Source organism: Elephantulus edwardii, unplaced genomic scaffold (assembly GCF_000299155.1).
Source record: "Elephantulus edwardii isolate Elephantulus edwardi_28Jun2011 unplaced genomic scaffold, EleEdw1.0 scaffold00117, whole genome shotgun sequence".
Lineage (NCBI taxonomy): Eukaryota > Metazoa > Chordata > Mammalia > Macroscelidea > Macroscelididae > Elephantulus > Elephantulus edwardii.
The window spans coordinates 10,606,214-10,632,132 of NW_006399867.1; the positions used below are offsets into that span (position 1 = coordinate 10,606,214).

The following is a 25,919-nucleotide window of genomic DNA, read 5'->3' on the forward strand; positions in this document are numbered from 1 at the left end:
CCAGGGTTCAGCATGCTCTGGGGAGGGCCATGCGACGGTGAGGGACTCCCTATTGCTACACTCTGTACAGGGCGGCTGGGCCTGCCCGCCGCGCCCACGGCCCCTGGCTGCAGTCATGGGCTTGCCTTCAACCCCTTCCAACTTGGAGAGCTCTTGGGCCCCTGTGAAATGGGGGCTATGAAGACAAGAGGGTGGGAGGGGGGATTCCCGTGGCCCCGGGGGGCACCCCAGGTGGGGACTACATGATGTTGCACTGGGTAGCCCCACAGCAATCCTTGATGAGTGCCAGCCCCGTCTTGGTCACTGTGGGCTTGCTAGGTGGGGGTTCTGCTTTCTTCTCTGCGCGGGAGCCTGTGACAAGGGAGGAGAGGAGAGAGGAATGGATGAGGTGGGGACAGCCCCAAAAGTCTATAACTCCAACCCCATCCCAACCCCTGGCCAGGGCTAGCTCAACTCTGCAGGCCAGGAGGAATGGCACTAAAAGCTGACGGGTGTTTTAAATGGTCCTGGTGATGGATGCTGCCTCCTTCTGTGTCCACTGGCTTCCAGTCACAGAGCTTTTTGCCCACATCTTAGCTCACCTCATCGAAGCATCTACTGAGCTAAGCATAAGGCTAACACTCAAGAAGCATTGCGCAAATGGATAACTGGAATTTTTTAAATTTTTTTTATTTTATTATTTTTGTGTGCGTGTACCGTCAAATCAGATCTGACTGGTACAGGAGGAGATTGTCCCTCCTTCCCCAGCAGAGCATCTGGTGGATTCAAACTGTTCGCCTCTGGGATTGTAGTTGCAGCTCCTTGCCACTAGGCCACCAGAGCTCCCCTGGATAACTAGAAATTTTTATTCAAGTCAATTTAATCTAAGGGCTCAGGACTTTCAGTTCTAGGCCATGTTTATACATAATTTCTGGAAATATTATTATAACATTATATATTATTTTTAGAATAGCTCCATTAGCTGTTCTCTTGCTTTTTGGAATGCCTGTTAGATGTAAGTTGGACCTTCTCACTCACCCTCCATGTCTAATTACCGCTTTTTCATATTTTCTTTGTCCCTTTATGCTATATTCTCCCCTCCTCCACCTCCGTGCTAGATTCTTGGTAATTTCCTCAAAGCTATCTTCCAGTTTATGAATCTTCCCTTCAGCTGTGTCCCTGTGTTTAATCTGTTTTTAAACCGACCCATGGAGCTTGTTTTAGTGACTTTTCCTGTTGTTCTGATTTTCTCTTTCTCTTTTTAATTTTTGTTTTGATTCTCTCTTTTACTCCTTTAATCATTGTAAATACACTTTATTGACTTAGGTAATTGTTAATTCTGATAATTAGAGATGACAGCTGTGCTCTTTGCTGCTCCTACTGATTCTCCTCGTGCTTACTTCCTTGTTGATTTAAAATTTCTAACGTTGTTGCTGTGTACCATCAAGTTGGAATCAACCCATAGCAGATTTTTAGAGGCAGTTAATTGCTCTGGAGGAGACTGCCCATCCTTCTCCTGCAGGTGGATTCAAACTGAGTGTCTTTGCAACGCAGCTTCTTGCCACTAGGGCACCAGCACCCCCCATTAAGTTAATTATAAAATGTCCACTTTTCTGCACTCACTGGCGGGAGCTTTCGTTACTTTGTCTAGAGGTTTTAACTTGAGCCTCAGGAAGTCGGCCATCTCCTTGTCTTCTTCTTGTTCCCTGTAAAAGACAAAAGTCCAGTCAGGAGGGAAAACATCAGGGACAGAATCGATGAGGCAAAAGATCAGGCGAGCCTTTGGGATTCTGAAGCAGGCTCTGTGGATGGTGTGATGCATGTGTGTGTGAATATGTGTCTACTGTGTTGGATGAACCTGATCTGAAGCAGAGTTGTATCAACACAGGTAAACTGTTGACCTGGGGCCAAGGTGAGATACCAGGGAAGTGATAGGTGTTTTATTGAACCTACTCTTTGTGGGCTCTTAGTGACCTGGGAGGCACCTCTTTTTTATTATATAAAGTTTATATTTTATACTGATCTACTTCCAAAGTTTGTGAACATTGTTTCTCACACCAGATCTTTCCTCTTTCCTTTACCCATCCCTCCCTCCACCCATCAAATTGTGCGACCCTATCATTAAGCCAGTCCTCCGCATCCTCACCCCTTTGTTTTCCCCTCCCCACCTTGGATCCTCATACATGTTCTACAACAATGGTCTTATACAGTATTTGTCCTTATGGGACTGAGTTAGTTCACTCAGCATAATGCTCTTCAGTCCCGTCCAAGTTAGGTAGTAATTTACAAATTCATTGTTCCTGTGTGCTGCGTAGTATTCCATCCTGTGACTGCATCCTAATTTCTCAATCTATTTGATTGCAGTTGGGCATTTGGGCTGTTTCCATGTTCTTGCTATGGGAGACACCTCTTGACACTGTGCCTTTAAGCCACCTTAGAGACCTGTTCCCCACAACCAGGAGGTGCATGGCAGGGACAGGCTTCTAGGGAAAGTGACCCTGGCTCTTCTAAGGCTCTCCAGGAGAAGGGTCAGGAGGCGAGCCTTGCCTGGCCAGGCAGGTGTGCACCTGAGAGGAACCTCGTAGGACTCGGAGAGGGAAGATGCCATTGTCTCCTGTGTGAGGAGAGGCCCTGGGAGCCAGGAGGACTCTCCACTTCTCTCCTTTGCTCAGGGACAAAACAGCAGACCCTGGGGGCTTGAAAAGGGCATCTTAGCCTTTCTCCAAAGTGAGGAGACTGGAACAAACAAGGCTGGGGAGTAGGGATGGCTGGGGAGGAGGCAAGCCAGGGGTTTCCACAGAAGCTTCCAGAAGCAGCCTTGAAGGCCCAGAGAGAAAACTCAGTGAAGAGGAGCGGTAAGAAGTTCTGAGGCTGAAAAGTGAACAATCACTCTGAAGCCAAGATGGGAAATGAAGGGGGACAGGGGAAACCAGAATATCAGAAATGGGGCCACCAGAACACAATGAAAGAGAATGTCCACTTGCCTGGAAAATCCAACGGATGTAACGGAAACAACGATAGAGGTCAAACAGCCACCTAATTTGTTGTGCAAACTTTCACCCAAAACACAATAAAACCTGTTACAAAAAGTAGAAAGGGATCTGGGGTATGTTATGTGATGTAACTCTCTCTCTTTAAAAATCTCTTCAGGGAAACTTCACTGAAGACTCACAGGCCTTTGGAAGGTTTCTGGGGGTTGCTTTTGACTTTCTGTGGAATGTGGGGTAGGGTTCATTCAGCTTTGGGGTGCGGGTGTTGGCGGGGCTGAGCCTGTGTGGGGAAGGCCGTGTGAAGAGTGTTCAGGAGCAGACAGGGACTCAAAGGGGAGGCTCGAACAGGGGTCCCTCATCTCACTGACCGTAACCGCTCGACCTCAGCGTCGTCCACCAGGAAATCTCTCTTCTGCACCAGTTTGTGAATCTTCTGGATCAACTCATCCTCTCTCTGCTTCTGCAGCTTGGTTTTTTCTTTCTCTTGGGAGAAGAAAACATCAGGAATGGAGCGAGGTGAGTGTAACTTGGAAGTGACTAAAGCTCAGTTCTGCCATTTACTCGGGCTGTGGGGGTATGTGTGTGTGCGCGCGCGCGCACGTGCGCTTGGTACGAGCAGCGCTAGCTCTGGAAACTTCAGTTTCCTCATCTGTAAATCGCATGCATGCTGCAGTCACACCAGCACACAGAAGCTGAGCCCTGGAAGGACCCTTCCCTCCATCTCCTGTGCATAACCAGTATCATTTCTAGACATCCAGCAATCAGGATGTAGGTTACACAATTCTGCATCCTGGCTTCGTGTTTCGACTTAATGATAGGCTTCCCATGTCATGCTGTGTCTCCATCACTAACACTGGCTGCACTGACTTTTCCGTTGAATGAATACACTGAGGTTTTAAAGATCTTACTGCTGCTATGAAGAAAGTGGGGTGGGTGGGGTGGAGGGGAAGGCTGGGGTGGGGGGAGGAAGTACATAGTGTTAGTAGTGAATGGTTTACTCTGAAATTTCACCATGCAAGCCCCTAGTAAATGTAATAAGAGAGCAAGAAGGCACTGCTGAAGGCAGGGATGGGGGGACCCAACCAGGGATTCACGAGGGAATTACTCCTTGGTAAAAGTAAGTCATATTCTCAGAAGAAAATCATCAATGCTAATGACATTAGTCCAGTCACAAATAACATCAAGGTCTAGGAGTGCTAGAGAGTAATGGTGTCAGTCTAGAGACTAAGGTGTGCCTGATCCAGGCCATGGTCATTCACTAAAGTGTACCTGATCCAGGCCATTCAAACAATAGACAAGTCTGCAAAGTGACTAATAGCAGCAGGGAGGTACTTACTTGCTAGAATATCACATGAAGTAAAAAAGGCAGAAAGGGGTAGGATAGAAAGATTGATGGGAATGAGAATTATAGAGAGGAAGTGGGGAAAGTGTGATTATATTGTGTTGTTGGCATCTGCCGTTGAGTTGGACTGAAGATGTAGATCAAGAGAATGAGGAGGGCTGGGGTCTAAAACCACTGTGTCCCCCTCTGCTTGACCCTTCAGATGGTACTAGGACATGAGCAGCTTGTCCATTCTGCTTGCCTACACTGTGTTAAAAATCTCCTGATTTGGAAACAGAGGCAAAGAGAACTTAATATTGGGTTAAGAGAAAGCATCTGTTTCTCTTGTTAACCAAGAGGTCTCAGCAAAGAATCATGGGGGAATTTCCAAATAATCTCCAAGTAATCCGTGCCAGCGTTCCAATAGTTACAGGTGTCACTGTCATCTGTACCCAGGTGATTGCTATCATCACCCACTGACATGCAGCATCCACCAGCAACTTGCCGCACCTGTCACTCAGGTATCCATGAACCATGTTTTCTAGTTCTTAGCAACAATCGCAATTCCCCAGCCTCCCCCAGCTTGGCTGTAGCATTCTGTTCCTGCCGCACTGACCACATGAAGGGGCCTAAACCAAGAAATGACCTGAGCCAGTTTAAAAACCAGTTCCTTACCGAAGGCTCCAAGTCACTGGCTGCTCTGGATTGAAATGTGTCTCTCCAAGATATGTGTTGTAAACACCAACCCCTAGACCTGTGTCAAGGAGCCATGGTGGCACTGTGGTTCAGCATTGAGCTGCCTCCCTAAAGGTTGACTATTTGAACTCATTAACTGCTCTTGCCTGAGGAGCATGGGGGAATAGCATGGCTGAGGAGTCATGGAGTGAGAAAACTGAGGACCTTTAGGCTGAAGTAAGTGGGATTCTCCCAGGCACTTACTGGGGGAGCTAAAGGCAAATTGCAGTGGCAAAATCTGCTGTCAGGGAATCTCTCCAGGGTGCTGAAGAGCAAGGATGTCAGTCTAGAGATTAAGGTGCACCTGATGCAGGCCATGGTCTTTGCAATTGTTTTCTATGCGTCAGAGAGCTGGATGATATCCTGGGATGACAGAAGAAGAATTTATGCCTTTGAGTTGTGGTGTTGGAGAAGAGTATTGAATATGCCACAGACTGCCAAGAGAACAAACAGGTCTGTTTTGGAGAGGGTGAAGCCAAGCTGCTCCTTGGAGGCAAGGATTTTGAGACTCCATCTCACATATGTTGAGCATGTAGCCAGGACGGGCCAGTCTTTGGAGTAGCATATCATGCTTGGAAGGGTTGAGGGACTCTGGATGAGATGGACTGAAACCATAACTGGAGGAATGAGGATGGATGTGTCAGACACAGTGAGATTGGCTAAGAATGGAGCAGAGTTCAGAGCTATTGGCCATAGGATCGGTAAGTCACAGCTGACTCGACAGCACATAACAACAGCAACAAAGAGCTCTGTATCGCCTGTCTGAGCAGAGCACACTCTGGGTGGAGGGGCCAAGAGGCCAGAGATAAGTCCTCCTGTAGGCATAACCAAGAAGTGGACCTCATATCCTGGGTTGTCCTTGCCCCAAATTGTAACCTGTTGATTCCCTAGGAAGTCCCAACACAGTATTATCTGTAAGTTTTTGATTTGTTGCTCATAGAGTTGCTATGAGTCATAACTGGCACTTAAAAACAAACAATAATATTTCAATGAATTCTCGAACCCAATAGTGAAAGTGGCGGGAGGAACGGCTAGTAAAACACATACAGGAACTCAAGGGGAAGGAAGTGGGGAGTAGAGGGGTCAGGATAGGTAGGGGTGAAACCACAGAGCTGCACAGTTTGATGGGTGGAAGGAGAGGGGGAAGCAAATGGGAAGGATCAGGGCCAAAAGACAGGGTCATGATGGGCAAAGTTCAATGGTCATTAATTTCATAAAACACAGTGCTTCAGAATGATTGTATGAAACACAATGTGAATGAAGAAGAGTGTGAGATACAATGCATATAAACTTTGTGAGCAAACCAATTAAGAACAAATATAAAATAGAATGTATATGAATGATTGTATGAAATACAATGTAAATGAAAGACTGTATAAAACACAATGTATATGAATGAAACATAATGTAAAGGAATTATTATATGAAAGCCACTATTTTTTTTTTTTTAACAAAAGGTTGATGAGGGGAGTGTGTCCGATCTTTACGTCATAAGAGTTAGCCTTGGGCTTCTTGCCCCTGATAGCTTTTCTCTCATGGGGAGAGAAGGGTGGCCGCCCAGGCTGCTGCTGTACCACGCTGACAAGAGCCCCCATGTCAAATATTTACTAAATAAATACTAAAATAGAAAGAAGCATTTATCTCATCGATGAAAAGCAAATCGCGTAGCATTTGAGTGTCGAGTTAAGTGCCTCCTGAATTGTGGAGGCTATGTTTGTCTTACCATGAGCTTACCTTGTAATTTCTCCCTGGGCTCTGACACTCGGAGAGAGACTCTGGGGACATCAGAGGAGAACTGTGTGCTCCACACAGGCTTTTCAATGGCTAAGTATTTTGGAAGCAGACTTGTCAGGCCTTTCTCCTGAGTGCCTCCCGGTCATCTTGAATCTCCAACCTTATGGCTGGTAGTGGAGTATGTTAGCCACAAGCACCAAGGGACTCCTAGCGACATTTGGCTTTGCTACTAGTTGCATACACATGACTACAACTCATAGTGACTCCACGTGTTAGAGGAGAACTGCTCTGCTGAGTTTTCAAGGCTGTGATCATTGAGAAGATTTCTAGGCCTCTCTGCAGAGGCACCCCTGGGTGGATTTGAACCGCTTACCCTTCTGTCTAGTGCTTGCCTGTGTGTGCCAGCCAGGATCTCTTTTCCTACCTTAGTGATCTCAGATTCTTGGTGGTCCAAGGACCCCTTAATATGAGGAACTCTGAAGTGTGTAAGAAAAGGGGGTATCTCTCCCTGGCCCTATACTCTGATTTTACAATCTAAATTGTTGTTAGTGCTGTTGAGTCCACCTTTGTGTGCACTGGACAGCTGCTCACTAGGGTCGTGAACTTTCAGACACAGATACCAGGCCTGTTTCCTAAGGTGCCTTTGAATGAATCACCAACCTTTTGGTAAACAGATGGGTGCGTCACTGTTCACACCACTTAGAACTAGCTGTGGGAGAAAGATGAACAATCTCTTCCCGTGTGATTTACAGGCCGGGAAACCCAATGCAGGGTCAGCTATGAGTTGATACCATCTCAGTATCAGTGAGTTTTTTAAGCGTGAGAGTTAGATAAGGTTTTGTGGTGAACGCTTTCATGTGCTTTGTGAGGTGTTCAGAGGCCTCCTGGACCTCCGCCCACTAGATGGTAGTATGAAGGCCTGTTGTCAAAGGGCTCTGTTGTCCTGTACTGTTGAACTGAAACCCACCCATGGCTGACCCTGCAGCGGGTTTTCAGAGGCAGCTCATCACACGGGAGGGGATTTTTGTTAGGTGCCATCAAGTTAAGTGACCCTATGAACAATAGATCTGAACCCTGTCCTATCCTGTGCCATCCTCACAATCTCTGACGACCCTCAAGCCCATTGCTACAGTCACCATGTATATCTACCGGGTTGAGTCTTCCTCTACTTCGCAATCCCTTCACCTTCCCAAGCATGATGTCACTCTTCAAGGAATAGCCTCTCCTAGCAACATGCCCAAAGGATGTGAGATGGAGCTGTTAAGTCTGGACAAAGAGGGACAAAGAGAAGAATGAAGTATTCAGAATTCAAAAGCTGATGGCCTTGCCTGCTGCTGATAAGAGCAAACGGCCTTGCCTGCCTGGCTGGGCTAGCAGGTGGATCATGAATCAGACTGGAATGTCCCTCTCTAAAGACTCTGTTATAAAAACCCTCCCGAGTAAGTTCACAGCGTGCCTTCCCCATGCTGCACCCCCAGAATGAGGAACTTCACCCGGGAGCGCCCCTTATTCCCTCCCCCTTTAATAAAGCTGCATTAAGCTTTCTCTCGTTCTGATTTCTTCCTTAAGTCTGCTAACTTAACAGGAGCATCATACGCTTTCCCTCCAAGGAGCACTCTGGCTGCGCCTTCTCCAAGACATACTTGTTTGATTTTGTTTGGTAGTCCATGGCATATTCAGCACTTCTTTTCAGCACCACAATTAAAAGGCATCAATTCTCTGTCATCCTTAGTCGTTGTCCAGCTCTCAGATGCATAGCGAGTGAGTGACTGAAGACTACGGCCTGAACCAGACACACTTCAGTCCTCAAGCTGTCTTTACTGCTCCTCAATAATTTGGAGAGGCCCCTGACTGCAGGCTTTCCCAGTGCATTAAGTAAAAAAAGGAATGAGGAACAGCTAAGAACTCCATGTGTCTCCAGCCCAGTCACCACATGGAGAAGCAGGCTGGGGGTGACAGTCTTAGCAAGAACACCTGGGCCACTTCCTGCCATGAGAGCCCAACAGCTCTAGGAGGGAGATCCTAATCTCCTGTCCCTGGGAAATTGCCCAAGGTGTCCTCCCCTGCTTTGAGGTGGTGGTGACCACAGTGAACTGGGGTGAAGCACTGACACTTGTCCTTGAGAAGCCCTCATGGCAGGAAGTGGCCCAGGTGTTCTTGTTAATGACAGTCACCCCCCCCCCAGCCTGCTTCTCCATGTGGTGAACAGGCTGGAGAAACATAATTTTCCTAGCTGTTTCACGTTCTTCTTAATGTTGTTGTTGATGTGCTGCCAAATACTTCATTTCCTGACCCCCTAAAGTTAGCTCCAAACCTAGAATTTGTCCAAGGGACAGAACAAGGAGCTAGGAGACGACAGCAGGAGAGAGGGATAAGATGGAAGGAAATGCAAGGCTGTTGTAGAACTTCAACATCTGAGTGTCTTACATAAAGGAGGCCCCGGCTGCGAAAGCGGTTAATGCACTCAGCTGTTGGCCATAAGATTGGTGGTTCAAATCTACTTACAGATCTCAACATCTTTTGAGCCACCAGCAAAGATGCAACTCTTGATTAGCCTCTCATTCTCAGAACAGGTGAAAGATGAAAAGCAAAGATATACTGAAACCATCAGTCCATAGGATTAATGCACCAACCCTCAACTGCAGGACCCCAAGACCAGAATGAAATGGTGCCAGGTCATCAACGCTGACCACTCTAAAGGGGATCATGGTAGAAGGGCCTGGATAGAGTGTGGGAAACATGGGACAACACTCAAAGCCAAAACGAGTCAGGCTTACTGCTCCAACAGAGACTGGCAGAACCCCCGAGTCTTTGAACCTGGAACAAAATTCAGCCTCTTGGCTCAACCTTCAGCCAAAAAAATAGATAGGTATAAAGAGGTACCAGAAACGCTAGGGAGGCACTCACTCCTTCAAATAACCAACCATTAAAGGTCAAAAGAATAGCACCTATCCAGGGATAAAACCTGGAAGGAAGGGTAGGGTAGGCTTGAAGGATTAGTGGAAATGAGAATCACAGGCAGGAAGTGTGAAGGATGTGATTATGTAGAGATTGTTATTAATGTTATAAAACAAAATGTGTAGGAAGCTCTGGTGACCTAGTGGCAGGAAGCTGCACTACAATCCCAGAGATGTACGGTTCAAATCCACCAGACGCTCTGCTGGAGAAGGAGAGAAAATCTCCTCCTGTACCAGTAAGATTCGATTTGACGGTACGCACACTAAAATAATAAAATAAATTTTTTTAAAAAAAGAAATAAAGCAAAATGTGTACGGATGATTGAATGGAAAACTTAATTTGCTTTGTAAATTTTCATATAATTAAATAAGCTAAGGTGAACTAATAAGTCATAACTAATATTTTTTGAACTAATATATTTTGGACCAGACTCGGATTAAGTATTTGATTTGCATCATTTATTATAGTGAGACTTACATCTAATTAAGTTATGTTTAAGTAAGAATGGTTTATTACACATTCACTTTCTTAAGATGTGAAATTGAGACTCACAGAGATTGAAGTGACTTGCCCAACATCCCACAGCCAGAAAGTGGCAGAACCAAGACTCAAGCCCAGGTCTGTCTGATTAATGGTTGCATTTGAACCATGCAAGGATGGGGGTGTTGCAAGGATGAGATCCCCAAGGACAGGAGATGATGTCTGTCTTCCAGACCCAAGGGGGGCAAATAGGTCAGGGTGGGGCTCTGTGCAGCTGCTTAGTACAAGGTGAAGTCTTGAAAGGTTACCTGGGATGGCCACCAAGTTCTGCAGCTCCTGTTTCAGGTCCATGATGTCTTTGCAGAGCTGAATGTCATCCATCCTGGGAAAACAGGGACACTATGTGACAACAGGTTACACGGAGAGAACATTCTGCACTCTGGAACCATTCTTATTTAAACAAAGAGTTGTAGAAGGTGTCCTTTGTAAAGTTGTCCTTTGTAAAGCTGTCCTTTGTAAAGTTGCTATATGTTCATTACCCGGTTTTTAAAAGGAAAACAAACCCCAAAAACATTGCCCCATTATTATTCTACCACTTAGAGATGATAAAATACTATTGAGAGTGATATTGTTTGTTCTAGTGGTCACGAGCTCAGCTTTTGTTTGCTTATATGAGCAAGCTCACATTGCATGTTCTGTTTGAGTATCTCTTTTTTTAAGGTTATGAAAGTAATAGATATATCTTAAAACATCACAAGCAACTTGGGCCTTAAAATCACATGATTTTGAAAACTACTTCCTCACTTGGGAGGGTCTGGAGAGCACTATGCTAAGTGAACTAACTCAGTCCCATAAGGATAAACACTGTATAAGACCATTATTGTAGAAATAGAAAGATAATTAGTAAAACGTGCATGAGGATACAAGGAGGAGGGGAGGGGAGGAGCAGAGGGGTGAGGATGGGCAGGGGGTGATCATAGGGTCACATACCTTGATGGGTAGAGGGCAGGGTGGGTAAAGGAAATGGGAAAGCTCCAGTGTGACAAACAATGTATAGGAACTTTGTAAGTAAATAAGTATAAAATAAAAATTTTATTTTAAAAAATCACATGAACAGTCATCTAAGGTGCGATCATTGACCTCTTCCTATTAAAGCAAAGATGGACGAAGAAAGACCAAGACTATGAGTTCAAAAAACTAATTTGTCAATGTCATTCTTCATGATCCAAGGTCAGAAGGATTAGAGGGCTACCTCCTGATCCCTGTGAAAGAAATCACAATAGAATGACTCTGATAGAGTCGGGGGGCGGGGAGGGAATGTTCATTAAAACTCAAAATCATAAAAAAAGACAAGGCTTATTTGTGCAACCGCCCCAAGACCATGACTCTTGGCCACTCTTCCAATTGGAAACTACAATCATCCACGTGACGCAACATTCAGCCAAACAACATTCTTGTTGGTGTTCTCGAGTCAGAACCGACCCATCGCTGACCCTCCAGCAGGTTTTCAGACACAGCAAATCAGACAGAAGGAGATTGCCCGTCTTTCTCCCAAGGAGATTCAAATTGGGTGCCTTTGGGATTTCAGTACAGCTTCCTTTTTAAAAAAAAATTTAAATTTTTTTATTATTAATTTTTTTCTGTTATAAAATCTCCATTTTATTGTTCCTCACTCCCCTCAAAAAATAACAGAAAAGCAATATGCCAAGTTCTTTATTGGTTTCATTTCTTGCATTTGAAATACTCTTCAATGACATCCTTGGCCTGGGTTTCTTTGCCATAGTCCTTAACGACTACACAACTGCAGGCAACTATTTTGTGGGGCTTTCCTTCTCGGTCAATTTTGCAGAGGCCTACCCACTCCCCCAGTTTCTTATTATCATCAACCTTTATCAGGTTGACATGGTGTTAAGCACAAAGGGCCTCTACTAACTTAACATACATGGGCTCATTACTGTTGGATGCAAGCCCACAAAGATGGGCTTGGCGCTTGTCTAAGGCTTTGGCAGCTTTGCAGATTCCACGTGCTAGGCCATCGTGGATGAGGGTGGTCTTTAGCACCTCTTGTAAAGCGGTATTAACGTCCATTACACCTCCAGCAGCAATGCCTTCCTCGGCCATGGAGGTGGGTTACAGGTGGAGCGGAATCTTGAAAGCACCTGGGCCTCCGCCTCTGCACAACTCGGGGGCGACAGGGGAAAAGCAAATTTTTTTAAAAAAATTTTTTATTTTATTTCATTATTTTTTGTGTGTACCGTCAAATTAGATCTGACTGGTACAGGAGGAAATTGTTCCTCCTTCTCCAGCACAGCATCTGGTGGATTTGAACCGTGCACCTCTGAGATTGCAGTGCAGCTTCTTGCCACTAGGCCACCAGAGCTCGCCAAAAAGAAAATTTTTTAAATTATTAATTTTAATGAAAGTTTACAGAGACTTTGGATTTCCATTCATTCATTCATTGTTCTACTTTTCACCCTGCCCACCCCTCCCCCCTAGTTCACTCTTCTCTTTGAAAAGTAAAAGAAAAATTCTTTCATTGTTATACAATCCCTCCCCGCAAGTCGACTCCACTGTTCAGCCTTCGTTCTAGACTCTTGTCATGACAATAATACCTAATCATATTTCCCTTTTAAACAGTTCTCTCCCTCATCTGTTTCAATGCAGTCTACATTATTTATCTCATCTTTGCAGTTTCTTCTCCCTAGGCCACCACTCTAGAAAATGATCAATAATATCAGGAAGGAACTTGTCCCTTAAAGGAATAAGTCCTACAAGATCAAAAGAGCAGCATCTGTCCAGAGATGAAGTTCAGAAGGCAGGAGAGAAAGAGGGATAAATGAAAACTGAAAAGCCAAGTAGGAAGTGGGGAGATTCATGCCCATGACAGTGTGAGGACTGTAATCAATGTCACAAAATGTAATATGTGTGGAATGATGGATGCAAAATGAATTTGCCCTGGGGTCAGGTTATATGTGGAGTCTTTGCTCTGGTTGTATATGGAGGTCACGTTATTCATGGAATCATTGGTCAGGCCCATTTCCCTAGTTTCAGAGGGTGCCTGAACCCATCCTGTGGGAATCTGCCCAGGTCCAGAATGCACGACGGCAACAGGCTCAACAGCTGGCAGGACCCCCACACCGGGTCCCCAACATGTAAGGACCAGCGTTGAAGGAAAACTCAAGCAGAAACCATTAGAACATCCCCTGTGGAGGAAAATGACAAACCCAAAGCCACTCCACCTTCCTGGAGTTATGGCAGAAAGGAGTGTGACATTCAAAGACTTGAAGGATGCAGGGGTGATGATCCCCACCACACGCTCCTTTATGCCGTCCATTTGGATGTGCAAAAATGGATAGATCTTGAAGCTTGATAGTCAATTATGCTAAATGTAACCAGACTACAATTTCAGCAGCTATTGTAGATGAGACTTAGTTGTTTGAGCAAATTAGTACCTCTCCTGGTCAGGTATGTCACCTACTGGTCTGGCCAATGACTTTTGCTCCATGGTAGTTTTGAAGAACGATCAGAAGTCGTTTACCTTCAGCTGGCAATGCTGGTAATCCACCTCCACTGTCCTACCTCACGGGTCAATAAACCCCGGAGTACAGTGGCATCTTTAGTCTGCAAGGATCTTCATTTCCTTTCTCTTCCGCAAGAGGTCACACACATTCATTAATTGATGGCATTATACTGATTGGACTCTACTAAGGAAGACATATCAGTGACTTATCTACCTCTTGTTGATAAGGCATTTGTGTGCTGGAAGGTGGAAAAGGAATCAGGCACCCTCAACCTTAGTGAATTTCCTAGGAGTTCAGTGGTACAGGGTATATTGCGATATAATCATCTAGAAGAAACAATAAGATGAGAATACTGGACCTGGCTGAAAGCAGCCCAGACTCTGTCTAATTAAGATACCAGAAAACAAAGAAAACAGTTAGAGTTGATAATCCAGGAACCCTGAGTTTTCAAAGGAAATTATAAAGAAGTAACAAATCTGGCCTGGAGAGGGTGAAATTGGGTTGCTCCTTGGAGGCAAGGCTTTTTGAAACCCCATCTCACATACTTTGGTCATGTTGCCAGGAGGGACCAGTTCTCTGAGAAGGACATCATGCTTGGAAGGGTGTGGGACACAGTGAAAAGAGGAAGACCCTGGATGAGATGGATAGCAACTTGACAGCACATAATAACAATTAAAACACAAACTGAGGGAAGAAAGGGAATGAAAACATCAACTAAAGAGACAGACAAAGCTGAGAATTGTGAATTGACCCAACCTGAACAAGTCACTCTGAACTTTTGCCGGTACCCTATGGATCAGCACAGGAACCCAGCATTGGAACAGGGTCTCTACACGGGCAGCTGACCGATGACAAGGAAGGGGACATGTCCCTCATGCTCTCCATATCAGGGGAGTAAAGCCCTGTCTCCAACCACTAAGTGAATGGTCCACAGAAGCATCGCCCTGGTGCCACCTCGGCATTGACTGAGGGGAGGCTCACTGAATTTTGTATCTGGTGGGAGTTTGGACCTGACTCCACGTTTACAGACTCACCCTCCACTACTAGCTGCTGGCAGAGTGTGCTGCATTTTTCAGTTATATTCGATAGTCTATTGATGCAGTAAATCAGAGTTCCTGGGGTTCACCCCAATTTTTTTCCTTAATGATCTTTATAGTTTTACATCTAAGTCCTTGATCCATCTTGAGTTACACTCAAATTAGTTTTTTAAAATTTTATTTTATTAATGTTAGTGGAAGTTTATAGAGATTTTGGATTTCCATTCATTCCTTGTTGCATTTTTCTCCCTGCCCACGCCCCTGCCCCAGTTCGCTCTTCCCTTTGAAAAGTGAAAGAAAAAAATTCCTTCATTGGTATACAATTCCCCCTGCACCCCCTGGTACACTCCACTATGCATCCTTCATTCTGGACTCTTGTTATAACCACAATATCCAATCACATATCGCTTTTAAACTGTTCTCTCCCTCATCTGCTTCAATGCAGTATACATAATTTATCCAATTTTTCTCAGCCTCATCCCAACCCTGATGTCAGTCCTCTTCTACAACAGTGGCACTATGCAGAATTTGTCCTTTTGTGACTGAGATATTTCACTCAGCAGAATGTCCTCCAGGGTCACCCATTTTGAATAATATTGCATGAGTTCCTTGTTTTTCAGTGCAGCATAGTATTCCATTGTGTGAATATACCACAGCTTCTCTCTCCATTCGTTTGATTCAAATTAGTGTTTAAGTGTAGTGTGAGGAATGGACCTTGTTTCAGTTTTCAAAGCCTTCACAGCTCTAGTGGAGTAGTAGTCAGCAGCTGCATGGCCATCCCAACGACACTCAGTTCTAATCCCCCAGCTGCTCTATGAGAGAAAGATGAGTCATCTTCTCCCATGCGATTTACTGCCTCTGAAACCTCCCTGGAGGGTCAACTATGACTTAGATCCAACTGGACAGTATGTAAGAACAACTGCTGTTGTTGTGTAACCATCAGAGAATGCCCATCTTTCTCCTGTGAAGCAGCTGGTGGATTCAAACCACCAATTTTTGAGATTGTAGCACAACTAACTTCTTACCACAAGGTGAGCAGAGCTCCCTGACTACACAAGGGGTGTGTGTACATATGTGTATATACATGTATGTCTTTCATTCATAGTGTTGCTATGAGTCATCTATAACTTGACAGCACTTAACAACAACAACAACAATAATGAGAGAGCTAGTGGATAGAAAGTGATGCTACCAAGCGAAAGTGAGTGATTTTAATAAAGTTATGCTACCAAGCCAAAGGTGGGTCATTTTAATCTGCGGCCCTCAGGCCTGGTTTTAATTGTTTTGGGTCAAATATTCTTCTAAGGGTACAGCACTGGTCTGTCCATTTGCTGTATAGAAGTAACTCGTGGTTGCTGTGATGCTGAACACTGTGACACATATGTGTCAAATACAAGAATGGTTACCCATGGTGGGCAGTGTTTGGTGGAGCTCCCGGATTAAAACAAGCTTGGAATCAGGAGTGGCATCCACTTCTGAAATGGCTTGTCTCCAGAAACCCTATGAATGTGGAGAAATGTTGAAAGTTATATATAATTGGTCAGGTCTTTTGTTCATAGGGTTGCTCAAGGGCACTTAACAACAACAGCACATATGTGTGTGTATCTGTGTCTGTTAATATGTATATACATATATACACACCCACACAGAGCAAGGAACAGAGAAAGGAAAGAGAGCAAGGGACAGACCAGCTTAACACAGTTTAGCCACTAAGGGTATCCACCTAGTAGTATCTCTTAAAGATATTTTGCAACTTGACTTTATCACTTAATAATACACCTAGGTAGGGCCTAATTCAACGTCAGTCAGTACATTCAAATTTTCTTATTTTAAATGGCAGCGTAGTACTCCCATTGTACTGACATGGTGCTGTTCGTAGGTGCGATCAGTAACTTTTGACTCATACGCTAATTTATTTAACTAGTGCACTAAACAAAGACATCTGGGTTGTTTCCTAATAAACATCTAGGATAAATTCCTGGAAGTGAAATTACTGGGCCAAGTGATACGAACACTCCCAGGATTTCCCTGGGAGACTAGCCACTTCCCATTCCAGTAATTAGATTGCACGTGCAATTTTGTGTGGTTCATTATAGTTGTGAGTGAGCTCCACACTGTTAACAGATTTGTTTGCGACTTCTGTAATCTCTGCCTGGAATCTCACAGAGTATATTTACTAGAGGTCATTTAACTATGCCTTTATCTTGATAACCTGGGTGGCTTTTCAGATTGTTGATTGCCATTTCAGCCGCTGTAAGATGTGTGTCATTTCACAAAAGGCTGTTCTTTTGGTGCTGCGTATTATTTAGAGGGCTTAGAGAGTAGAAAGAGGAGAGCCATTGAGTCTGAAGAGCGTGACTGTAAAAGTGAGTGAAGGCGAGGGTGTCTGTTCTACTTGAATGTCACAAGGGGGGAATAATTCCCATTCACATCAGTCCAATGCTGATTCCTAAGAGGTCAGACATACCCTCTCATCCTACCTTCGCAAACTCTAAGCATTCTGATACCGACTATCCTTCCCTGTGGTACTTGATACTTCTCTACTGGGTTGGCTAATTTGTTGTAATGACCACATAGAACTCAGGAAGTATTCAGGACTCCAGGCTTGATTACGGAAGTAACAAGTTACGGAAGGTTACAATTCAAGATCAAGCCCTTTCAGCCACGTCCAAAGGCAGGCCACTCTCCAGCACTTGGCCTTGTGCCTTTGCTCTCTACCCTGCCCTGGCAGGTGTTACAAAGTTGTCACAACTCTGCCATTTTAAAAAAAATTTATTTTATTATATTTTCTGTGTGTACCGTCAAATTTAAGTTAAATTAAAACAAGCTTGGAAGCAGGAGCGGCATCCACTTCCATAATAGTTTGCCTCCAGAAACCCTATGAACCTGAAGAGAGGATGAAAGACACCCAAGGGTTGAGGACTCTCCTTCATAGGGTCTTTATGAGTGGCCTGCAACTCAACCGCACTTAACAACAATAACATCAACATAGAGAGAGATCAGCTGGCCCACTGGACAGAAAGCGATGCTACCAAGCCAAAGGTGGGTGACTTAATCCGCGGCCCTTGGGCCTGTCTTTCATTGTTTTTGTTCAAACATTCCTCTAGGTCGTATAGCCCTGGTGCACACTGAACACTGTGACACTGATGTGTCAAATGCGTTAATGGTTGGTTACCCAATGCGGACAGAGAGTGGGGGGGGGGAGCTCCCCGATTAAAACAAGCTTGAAAGCAGGAGTGACTCCCACTTCCATAATAGCTTGCTTCCGGAAACCCTATGAACCTGGAGAGAGGATGAAAGACACCCAAGCGTTGAGGACTCTCCTTCATAGGGTCGCTATGAATTGCCTGCGACTCGACAGCACTTAACAACAGCAACAACCATAAAATTGGATCTGACTGGTACACGAGGAGATTGCCCCTCCTTCTCCAGTAGAGCATCTGGTGGATTATTAGTACCATGGACCTCTGGGATTGCAGTGCAGCTTCTTGCCACTAGGCCACCAGAGCTCCCTAACTCTATCATTTTTAAAGTACGCCCAAAAGCATCTCATTCTGCTAAGCAAGAATATGTTTCAAGTCACTCAGTTCTAACCACATGGGTCAGCGAACCTAGCTCCCAGACAAATGCCCAGAGGTACTCCCTCTGACAGTAAGGTTCTTTCCCCAAAGTACTCAGCTTTCTTGCCCACAGCTGTGCCTCATGCTGGCCTCCTGGGTCTGTCATCTCTGCCACTTCTACTTCCTGGTGCTGTTTCATGTTGACTCTGGGGTGTTGTAGCTCCCCACCTCTTGGATCTGGGGAGTTTCAGCACAGGGATCACAAGTCCAAAGTATGAAATGCACTTGCGGTTAATGTTTCTTGATGATAGAGAGATTCTTCTCCCACCCTTTCTTCCTCTGGGATGGCTCATTTTACATCTGACCAAACACCTAGACCAAGAGGTTATCCAAACAGAGCAAGGGAACACTGCAGGGTTTAAAATCAATAAAGGTTTGCATCAGAACTTTGATCTCTCTCCATACTGATTCATTCTGTATGCTGAGCAAGTCATTCATAAAGCTGCGCTTTTATGAAGAAGAATGTGGCATCAGGATCAGAGGAAGACTTATCAACATTTGCACTATGCAGATGACACAACATTGAACACTGACTTGAAGCATTCACTGGGGGAGGGAAAGAAAGAAATACTATAGCTTGCAATCTGCAATATGGATTGCATCTCAACATCAAGAAAACAAAAATCTTCACCAGTGGGCCAACAGGCAACATCATGACAGATGGAGAAAAGATTGAAATTGTCAATGACTTCACCTTGCTTGTAGTCACAGTCAACACTCTTGATACTAGCAGTCAAGAAATGAAAAGCTGAGGGAGCCCTGGTGGCCTAGTGGCAAGAAGCTGCACTGCAATCCCAGAGGTGTGCGGTTTGAATCCACCAGATGCTCTGCTGGAGAAGGAGGGGCAATCTCCTCCTGTACCAGTCAGATCCAATTTGACGGTACACACACACAAAAATAATAAAATTTAAAAAAAGAAAAGAAATCAAAAGCTGTATTGTAGAGAGGAAATCTGCTGTCAGGGATCTCTCCAAAGTGCTAGAGAGCAATGATGTCAGTTTAAAGACTAAGGTGTGCCTGATCCTAGCCGGTCTTTTCGATTACTTGCTCTGTGTCTGAAAGTTGGACAATGACTAAAGATGATAGAAGAATTGATGCCTTAGGGAGAAAAAGAAATTTGACTAATTCCTGTATTAGCTAGCATTCTACAACCTTATTGGTATCAAACTCATTGCCATTGAATTGGAATCTACTCACAGCTGACACTCCAGTGAATTTTCCAACGCTGTAAATTGCACAGGAGGAGATTGCCCATTTTCTCCCATCGAGCCAATGGTGGATTCGAATCCATTAGAGTAGTATTACCTTTGGGTTAGCAGTGAAATTCCCAATAGATTAAGCGACCAGAGCTCCCAAGTTTAGACGTATCAGGCACCATATACCTTGTTTACATTATTAGAAGCTGTCCAATGTCCTTATTGGGTCACAAACAGAAATGGCATAGTTCTCCCCAGTAATGTGGCTGGAGTGACAGGATCCACAGTAAGTAATTCACTGCCCTGACGCTGTTGAGATCTTTTTTCAAATTGCTTTCCCATAGGTGTGTGCGCATATGTGCCTACATTCAGCCAGAACCAGCCGCTCTCAAACTGATTCAGAATCAGGTTTCCCAGGAGTAGAACTGCCTTCCACGGGGTTTTCAGTAGCTGCTTCTCTAGCTGAAGTGTCTTTAGCTGGACTCAAACTTCTAACCTTCTAACCTATTGGTTAAAAGCCAGAAGCATTAAATGTTCATACTACCCAGGTCTTCTGTACATATACTTCAGCAAGTGTTCATCCAGAAGCTAACGAACAGGCCAATGCTCTAGGTTCCGGGGAGATTCTACCTGAAACACCAAGTCCCTGCTTTCATGAAGCTGATGGGGAAAGACAACAGAGAGAAATGAAGCACAATGGAGCACCAGTTACTGTGAAGAAGGGTAAAGCTGGTGCTCCAAGAATGTAATCACGAGGGAGTGCTGGTGGCCTAGTGGCAAGAAGCTGTCCTGCAATCCTGAAGGCATGTGGTTCGAGGCCACCAGCTGCCCGGCAGGAGAAGGATGGGTAATCTCTTTCCATGTGGTTAACTGCCTCAAAACCTACCAGAGAGTCAGCTTCTGACTCTACGGTACACAACAACAAACAACAATACCTGGACAATTAATGTATGTTTTGCTGTGTGGAAATGACAAAATAAATTTTTAAAGTTTGGGGTTCTTTTATTTGTTTTTATTAATCTCCATGTAATCATTCACATACATTGTGCTATTTATCATTAACTACTATTGATCTGCTATGCCTTTTATTACCCCATCTCTTCCAGGCCCCATTGTATTTTTTCTATTTCTTCATAAACTTAAAAAAAAATTGCTTTTTGTTCTTTTCTGGTGTCCAAGTTGTTGAAGTGAGGATGTGGTGGGTCCTCCAGTGCAAAATTCCGGATTTCCCTGGGTCTTCCGGTAGGAGCAGTAATCAACTGTGCTGACAATACAGACGCGAAAAATCTATCATCTCTGTGAAGGGGATCAAGGGACGACTTAACAGACTTCCTGCTTCTGGTGTGGCTGACATGGTGATGGCCAGTGTCAAGAAAGGGGACCAGAGCTCAGAAAGAAGGTTCATCCAGCAGTGGTAATACGACAACGAAAGTCATACCGGAGGAAAGAGAGGGTGTTTCTTTATTTTGAAGATAATGCAGAAGTCATAGAAAACAATAAAGGCGAGATGAAAGGTTCTGCCGTCATTGGATCAGTTGCAAAAGAGTGTGTAGACTTGTGGTCCAAGATTGCATCCCATGCTGGCAGCATCGCATGATTCTCCAATGTATTTGTAGAAAAAAAGTTCACCCAATTAAAAAATTACTTGCTACTAAAAAAAAATAATATTTTTTTTTGCCTTTGAACTGTGGTGTTGGAAGAGAGCCCTGAATATCCCCTGTCTGCCAAAAGAACAGATAAGTGATGGGAAGATGCAGCCGGAGTGCTCCTTGGAGGCGAGGATGGTGAACCTTCGTCTCCCATCCCCTGGGCACATTTCTAGGTGAGTTTATTCCTTGAGGAGGGACAGCATGCTTGGAAAGGTGGAGGGACGGCAAACGAGAGGAAGATCCTCAAGCAGGTGGACTGACACAGTGAGTGCAGCCACGGGCTCGAGGGGGTGGGAGGGTATGAGGACGGCACAGGCCAGGGCACAGGTCAGATCTACTGTTTACGGGGTCACTATGAGTCATACTTGACTCGACTGGAGTCATATCTAACAACTATGTGACTAGCCTGTGTGTAGGAAATGCAAACTTCCATGCTATTTACTAAAGCAGGATTAGAGAGGGTAGTGCAAAAATGAGATTAGCCTGACTGGGTATCAGGAAAGTTTCTTCAAGGATGCGACCTGAATTGACTGTTACTTACAAAATCTCTGGCAAAGCTTAAGAGCCCAGTCCTCCATCCAGCCATCTGGCTTATAAACTCTAGACTTAAGCCAGCAGCCTGCCATCCTGCTGACTTTGGCCTCTTCAGGCCTCTGAGGCTGGCAGCCACTGAAGCCAGCAGTATGCAATCCTTCCTGCCAACAGCTTGGATTCCTTAGTCTCCCAGATGCCTCTCCCTGAGGTCTGACCCACAGACCTGGACTTGCCAACCTGCATGAGCACCTGAGCCACTTCCTTGAAATTTCTCTCTGTGTAACTACTATATATATATGCACACACATAAAAACACATTTCATTGATTTTGCTTCTCTAGAAAATTCAAGCTAAGATAAGCATACGTGTGTCTAAATCTTACAGCACAGTACAATCTCCTGTTACAAAGAATTATCCAACCCCAAAAGACAGTAGTACCTGTTCTCCTACATTCATTCTTTACACATTTCAGTTATTAATGGTTGTTTTCAGCTCTTCTCATTTTGAGTCATGCCACATGGCCCGGGTAAGGTACTGAGAACATGACTCCATCTGCGTCACGAAGGTGAACTCTGCTTTGAAGAAGGTGCTCTTTCCCATTCACGTGCCTAGTGCCTTTCCACCTGGGGACCCCCCTCTTCCATCACCCTATCAATGCTCTGCTGCTACTCATAGGATTTGTATGGGCCCATTATCTCAGAAATAAAATGCCTACTTTACAGTCTGTCCAGCCTTGGTGGCCCTGCTGATAGTTAAAACGTTATCAGTTACAACTTCCGGCAACATGGAAGCCACCACAGGACGGCAAACTGACAGACAAGTGGCCTGGAAGCTTGTTGTTCTCAGGTGTCATTGGGCTGCACACGACTCATAGTGACCCTATGAATTTGAAATTATTTGAACCTTGTCCTCTCCTGTGCTAACCTCACAATCTCTGACATACTTGAGTCCATTGCTGAGGTCACTGTGTCAATCTAGCTGACTGAGGGTCTTCCTCTCTTTGACCGTCCCTCCATCTTCCCAAGGATGATGTCCCTCTCCAATGAACAGTCATTTCTAGCAACATGCCCCAAGTTGGTGGAACAAAGTTTTATCATTTTTGCTCCAGGAAGCACTCTGGCTGCATCTTCACTGAGACCTAGCTGTTCTTTGGGCAGACCGCGGGATATTCAGTTCTCTTCTCTAACACCATAGTTCAAAGGCATCAGGGAGCCTGAAATCAGAGTGCTTTCCATATTGGTTTCTTCTGAGGCTATCAGGGAAATTCTGTTCCATGTCTGTGTCTTAACTTTTGGTGATCACTGGTAATCATTGATGTTTCTTGCCTTATCGGTACATCATTGCAATCTCTGCTTCTGTTTTTACATCACATATCTCCCCTATGTTTCTCTGAAAACCCGCTGGTTTGTCAGCTATGAGTCAATCCTGACTTAGTGGTATACAACAACAACAACAATCAGGTTTCCAAGACTATAAACCTCAATAGGAGAAAACTTTCTTTATGAAGCAATTGTAATATTTGAAACATCAGTCTTTCAGTTTGAAGCCTGCCACAGAATACACTATGCTATAAAAATATTTTTTAAAGTGGATTCTAAACATATAATGGTGATTCATTTTATAAAACATAATGCAAGGGACGGGGCTTAAAGATAGGGTCACACGATTTGATGGGTGGAGAGAGGGATGGGTAAAGGAAAGAGGAAAGGTCCGGTGTGAAAAACAATGTATATGAACTTTGTATGTAAATCGGTATAAAATAAAATAAACCATAATACAAGATTGTATAAAACACAATTTACATGAATGAAACATAAAGGAATTATTACATGAAAACCAATTTTAAAAATGAAAATGAAAAAATTATGAAAATACAATGCATGGGGATGGCTGTATGAAACAAAATGTGGATGAAGAATACAGTGAAACAGTGTATATGAACTCTCTAAGCAAACCAATATAAAATTTTTAAAAAGTGGGGGGGAAAAGCCCTCAAACAAAGACTACACAACATAAAAAAATAAAAATACAAACATATGTCTTATGTATTGTGAGTTTTCTATCCTAAGAATTTTCCAACACCATTAAACAATATTGTTTTGAAGTTTTGGTGTGATTTTGAATAAGTCTCACAGAACCAATGTCAAATCCTAGAATTCAAACTCAGTTTTGTTTTGTGTATTTTTTGTTTTGGTTTTTTGTTTTGTTTTGTTTTGTTTTAAAAGAGGGACGGGACGCCTTCTCCAAGAACATGGTTCATGCAGGGTGAAAAATAAGGCAGTACCATTTTGAGCCTTACTTCTCCATGCTGTGACCAAGGTGGGAGAAACCGGTCATTTCAATATCTTTGGGTGGAGAGAGGAGATTAGACTCTGTCAGAATAACAGGGCTGCTTTACAAAATTTCTGTGAAAATTATATGGTCTCAAGGCACCAGCAGCTAAAGCTGTGGTCTAAAGGAAGCCCAGCCAAAAAAGGAGATGTGAAGGTAGGAGGAGTAAATTGATGGCAAAAAGATTGCTGCTGTTGTTAAGTGCTATTGTTGTTATTGTGCGCCATAGAGTCAGAACCGACCCAGAGCTGACCCTCTGGCGGGTTTTCAGAGGCACTTAATAGCCTGGGAGGAGATTGTCCATCCTTCTCCCATGGAGCAGCTGGTGGCCTCAAACCAAGTGCCTTCAGGATTGCAGCGCAGCTTCTTGCCACTAGGCCACCAGAGCTCTTTGTTAGATGCTACTGAATTGAATTCAACTCATAGTCACCCCACGAACAACAGCTCAACAGATCTGGACCCTGCCCAATCCTGCACCATCCTCCCCACCTCTGACACGCTCCGGCCCATTGTTAAAGTCTCTGTGTCAATCCATCTTGTTGAGGGTCTTCCTTGCTTTCGATGACCCTCCACTTTCCCCAGCATGCTGTCCCTTTCCAAGGACTGGTCCATCCTGACAACATGCCCAAAGTCAGTGAGACAAAGTTTTACCCTCCTTGCCTCGAAGGTTGCACTTCCTCCGGACAGATTTGTTGGTTATTTTGGAAGTCCACTCAGCACTCTTCTCTAACGCCACAGTTCAAAGGAGGCAAGTCTTCTCTCATCCTTACTCATTGTCCAGCTCTCAGAGGCATAGGAAACAAACGGAAAAGCTATGGCTTAAGATCAGACACACTTCTGTGCGGAACCGACGAGCATGGCCGACTGAGGATGGCTGATTCTGACCCTGGAGACAGAAACTAGGACATGTTGAAGATGCTGTCAGACTTGAATAAGGATTTGGAAAAGCTACTGGAGGAGATGAAGAAAATCTCAGTGCAGGCAACCTGGATGGCCTACGACATGGTGGTGATCCGCACCAACCTTGCATTGGCTGAGTCCATGTGGCGAATGGAAGATGCCTTCCTCAACTGCAAGGAGGAGATGGAGAGGAATTGGCAGGAGCTGCTCCATGAGACCAAGCAGAAGCAGTGACCGTCTGCCCCACCACTTGGCCCAGGCCACGGCCACGTGCACAGCCCCACAGTCAGTGCTGTCCTCAGTAAAGTTATTTTCATGCGCGCGCGCGTGCGCATGTGCACGCACACACACACACACTCACACACACATCAGGCACACTTCAGTGTTGACCTCCTTGCCTTTCAGCACTTCGGATAGGTCCCTGATAGGCACATTTCCCCCAGTGTGACACCTTTCTGATTTCTTGACGGCTGTTAATTGGGTGCTGGTTGTGGATCCGAGTATAATGAAACTGTTCACTCCAGATTAGTAAGTGAACAGAAGGAAGCCTCTGCTTCCCTTTTTCCATGGCACTCCGTCCCCGGTGCCCAGTGCCAATACATAGCAACTCTACAGGACGTCACTCTTGGTAAAACAGAAACTCAGCAAAAAAAGAGGAAGATCCTGGTCTTAGACTGAGATCTCTAGAGAAGCAAAACCAGGGAAACGTATATATTGTGCGAAGGAGAGAGGTTTATCTCAAGGAGATGGTTCCTGGGCTGGTCTCATGACTCAGAATACTAGGGAGTCCTGGTGCCACAGTCTGTAGGGCTTGTTCAGGTTGATGAACACTAAATTCACAGGCCTCACACACTTCAGGCATGCTGCTAGGAGAGGCTATTCCTTGGAGAGGGCCATCATGCTTGGGAAGGTGGAGGGACAGTGAAGACTCTCA

At 44.7% G+C, this 25,919-nt stretch overlaps 1 protein-coding gene across 1 annotated transcript in view; it reads right to left on the reverse strand.

Annotated features, from left to right (window-relative positions):
- Nucleotides 1–238: 238 nt before the first annotated feature.
- The window catches only part of LOC102874741 (chromosome unknown open reading frame, human C16orf45), a 145,428-nt gene continuing 119,747 nt past the window's right edge, over nt 239–25,919 (reverse strand). Inside the window, exons 3-6 of the mRNA XM_006892676.1 lie at nt 10,506–10,579; nt 3,338–3,452; nt 1,603–1,685; nt 239–351 (exon numbers count right to left, since the gene is read on the reverse strand). Coding sequence (XP_006892738.1) covers nt 239–351; nt 1,603–1,685; nt 3,338–3,452; nt 10,506–10,579 — 385 coding nt within the window. The remainder of the gene's footprint in view (nt 352–1,602; nt 1,686–3,337; nt 3,453–10,505; nt 10,580–25,919) is intronic.